The sequence below is a fragment of the Hibiscus syriacus genome, unplaced genomic scaffold (assembly GCF_006381635.1).
Source record: "Hibiscus syriacus cultivar Baekdansim isolate YM2019G1 unplaced genomic scaffold, ASM638163v2 tig00112231_pilon, whole genome shotgun sequence".
NCBI lineage: Eukaryota > Viridiplantae > Streptophyta > Magnoliopsida > Malvales > Malvaceae > Hibiscus > Hibiscus syriacus.
Window position 1 is genome coordinate 1,536,020 of NW_024063276.1, and position 4,025 is coordinate 1,540,044.

Here is a 4,025-nt window from a genome sequence, read left to right on the forward strand (position 1 = left end):
AATCATGACAGTCACTATATTTTGCCACTTGTGGGTGAAGACTTTTAGTTCTTTCCTTTTAATACACACTAACCTCTTAAACCTGTTTAGCATAGGTGTCTCTTTACGTCCTGATTATTTTACTATTTATTCGTTTCAGCTCTAAAATTTGACTACATATGGCTCTTTAAATTTTGATTTCATTCATGAACTGAGGCTGCCTAATGTATAACTTGATTTCCCTTTTTATCTCCACCTACCAGCAAAGGGACACATCATGAGACTCATTTTATTGTTTCTAAAATTTAACATAACAAAATGGATTCTCTAAATTCACCTTACTCATTTTCTGCTAGGGTAAAAAGAACTACAACTAATATAATTAAGGTCTGAAAGTAAAATCTCGTCGTCAAAGCAAAATGGTACGCGTTCATGGAAATACCATCATTTGGTAATATCTAAAAGTGAAAAAAGATGATAGCCCATAAAGATAATAAGGTATTTCATGAAACATCAATTCAACAAGCAATCTTCATACTTGATCTCCTGCAAAGTTAATCTTGTTTCCCTTCTCCAAGAGATCATCAACCACTTGTTTCGTTTCAAAAGTGATGAACCCAAAACCACGGGAACGATTGGTGGCATGATCTCGCATGATTTCGTGTTCTCTGACTTCTTCATATTGTGTAAAGTATTCCTTGAACTCATCTGTCAATTTACACCAAATAGATTAACATTTACGAGAAATATCTATGATGAATCAAGGCATTCCGGATAAATGGCGTGAAGCTTAAATGTTATATGCATTAAAGAAATGAAGATACTCGTATCACCTTCGGATACAGTTGAAGGAATTACACCTACAAAAATTTTCCTAGTCTTGAAATCTTTACTTCCAGAAGCTTCTTTTGGTATTGTTCTCTTAATGTCTACCTAAAAGGACAAAAACTGAGCCAAAGAGCAGTAATTCAAGTCAAAAGCGAAGCAACATACACCGGACTATGGTAAGGAAACCTAACAATAAACAAAACATTGAGACTAAAGCGGAGTCTTACTTGATTCCCATTAATAACATGAGTGTCCTCAATGACTTTATCAACCACAAAAGGTTCTACATATGTCACAAACCCAAATCCACGAGGTTGTCTTGTTTTTCGGTCCTTCATTATCATAGAATCCGTAATTTCACCATATTTACCAAAATGCTCAAGAAATTGTGTTGCAGAAGATACGTAAAATAACCAAATCTGAACAGACTACAGGGAAAGCAATTTGTGCTATAATCATATTCAAGGAGATTAATAAAAATCTCCATCAAACAAGCTAAAGAATTAACCCGAACTTGTCTCTCTCGCTAAACCTCCTAAAAATTTTTGCTGCAAATTTCCATATATCGAATATATTCACAAATCATTTCCAAAGTATTCAGGATAAAAGGGGCCTTTCAAACAAACAGATACCTCTAAACATATCAATAAAATCCTACATAAGTCTAAAGAAAAAGAGAAAAGAAGAACCCTAATTCTTCATCTTTCCCTTTTATTTTAAAATGACATAAATTCCAAACTTATAACAAAAAATGAAAATAAAAAATGGGTATTACCATTTCACTTAAATTTGCGAATAATTTCAAAGTCATTAACTAAAAGGTAAAGGAAAAAGGCTTAAATTTTCTCATTACTTTTTCTATAATTCTCTCAAGAAACAGAGTAAATCTAAATGAACATATACATATGTGTATACAAATAACGATTCAATTTATGTTTTCACGTGTAATTAAGCAATGGGTAATCGATAATTTCAGGATTTTCCTCAACACCCCCAAATTTTCTCAAGAAAAAAATAGAAGAAAGGGGAATATATTTACCCAGGATTGGCGCCATCGCCAGTGTGAGGAGTAGACTTGTCGTCTTCAGGATAGTCGGAGGATCTAAAATAGTTGGTTTCGACGTCAGGAAGGGGTTCACCGCCTTGAGGGTCCATCGGCATAGTGGGAAAAGAAAGAAAGAAAGCGTAACCCAAAAATGTGTTTCCAAAGTTTTTGAAATCATTTAAAGCGGGAAAGCATGCGTACGTGATGAAAATAATGGCGAAATTAAAAGACGACTTTTACAGATGACATACAATTAAAAGTGTACTCCGTGTTTTTGAAATTTTTTTGGATTATGACTATTAAATATAACACAAATCATTGTAAGTCATAAATCATTCAGATTTTAAGAAACATGACATTTTTTTATGACACACATTTTTTACAAGTCATAAATTAGCGTGTGTCATCGTTCGTGTGTCATTAAAGGTATATTTTCTTGTAGTGATTCATTCATACTGTTTCCTCATCATCATGAACAAACAAATGGAAACACAAGATCGGTTGTAAGAGTAGTTGATCGGGTTACAACGAGATATGAGGAATCAAACATCAAATTCTCTACATGATGAATCGAATCGAATGATCCAAGTGTTGGCAACCAAGGCTGCTAATAGAAAGGAAATACCTGCTAAAGAATATCAGTGTTATCAGACGAAGGCATCGAGAAGTATAACCCACCATGAGGCATCCCAATTGAACTTAAAGAATAGCCTCATTAATCATGAGCAATCTGAGGATGGATTCAAGCAATTGAAGAAGTAATTGGAGAAATGAAAGGTGTTAATGTCTCCCATAAAGAACTAGAAGTGAGAGAACTCAGCCTGGTCCCTGATTTTTTTATCCTACATGAAAGTAGGGTGCCTAATTTTGAGAAATATGATTTCTCGTGGGGCCAACGGTGGTATTGTACGATCGTGTGAACAGAGAGTAGATCAAGGCGTGGGTCGATCTAGCTGAAGCCTTTTTGGGGCAATATCATTATGTTAAAGACTTAGCCCTAAAACTTCCAGATCTTCAAATAATAAGGAGGAAAGCTACTAAAAGCTTTAAAGGCTTTAGCCCCAACACATTTCATAATCCTCTCTCAGATCTTTTCTCTAAGTTAATACTGGCAAACGCAATAGGGGACTTTAAAGATCTTATGACAGTTGGGGAATTAATTGAAAATACAATCAGTGAAGGAAACTTAAAAGTCACTTCCAAAAGCCCAATCGATCAAAAATTGAAAGCTGATGATGTAAATGAATGTCACATCCAGAGCCTCCACAACCGCAAAAGAAAAGGAGAAGCTAGAAGTTCGGAATAACCAAAGAAAGTCTCATGATCGAGAAATACTTTGGAGGTGTTCCAAACCTCTATCTCAGGTACCCTCATTTGATTAAAGGTCAATACCTCACACCGAAGCCAACGAAAGTGCCACAAAACCCTTCTTCCTACAACTATGATCAAGATAGTGTCTGTGATTTCCACTTAGGGGAATTTGGGCATTCTACGGGGAGTTGTAGACCGCTGTTAAAGAAGATAGAGACGTTTGTTGAAAATGAAACGTTGACATAAGAACTGGTAGAACAGTAGATGACGAACTTGAATGGGGTATCAAAGAACGATATGTAACATCTGATTGAGTCAAGTGCCACTGCATTAATCAGTATTGGGGCATCCTAATTAGGAAGAGATCATTTCATCCATCATGGAGCTTTATGCCATTTGCATCATCTTGTTTGAATTTGTTTTTTGTCATTTCTCAGCTTCTTTGTAATGATATTTTAAATGAACTTATGCTACTTTAAGGATGGTGAACATTGAATCAAATTTCCAATCTTGCAGTTCTTCGAATATCAACTGAATTAAAAACTCTTTAAATGATTATAGTTATAAATCTTTGACAAAGTGACAAGATTGAAAACTAATAAAACAAGGACCCTTTAACTTACCCCAGAAGATAAACTTGAACACTATACCATTCTCTTGCAGGGACTAATATAGCATTTTTCTCTTATAAGGAAATGAACAAGAGGCTTGGTATTCAGGTATGCATATGAACGGACAAGATGGGGAATCTCTTGTGTATGACATTTTAAAACTGACTACACTATACTTCTGTTGAGGACATTCAGTGATGATCCTAATCTTCACAAAGAGAATGGTGAAGTGTATGGATTTAGTATAGGTC

The 4,025-nt window shown here is 35.0% G+C and overlaps 1 protein-coding gene across 1 annotated transcript; it reads right to left on the reverse strand.

Moving 5' to 3' along the window:
• Positions 1-511: 511 nt before the first annotated feature.
• On the reverse strand, positions 512-1,962 carry LOC120176213 (heterogeneous nuclear ribonucleoprotein 1-like). Its single transcript, XM_039182678.1, has 5 exons — positions 1,847-1,962; positions 1,661-1,694; positions 1,035-1,235; positions 804-912; positions 512-687 (listed from the first exon to the last, which is right to left on the reverse strand). The coding sequence occupies exons 1-5, from the start codon at positions 1,960-1,962 to the stop codon at positions 512-514; spliced, it is 636 nt and encodes a 211-aa protein (XP_039038609.1).
• Positions 1,963-4,025: the final 2,063 nt, after the last annotated feature.

Excerpts from the sequence above, each read along its gene's own strand:
- LOC120176213 (XM_039182678.1), bottom strand. The coding sequence starts at position 1,962 with ATGGACCCTCAAGGCGGTGAACCCCTTCCTGACGTCGAAACCAACTAT. Across the intron at positions 1,695-1,846 it reads GGCGATGGCGCCAATCCTGG|ATTTACTCTGTTTCTTGAGA; the intron begins GTAAATATATTC and ends ATGTTCATTTAG. Across the intron at positions 688-803 it reads TGTATCCGAAGGTGATACGA|ATGAGTTCAAGGAATACTTT; the intron begins GTATCTTCATTT and ends GTAAATTGACAG.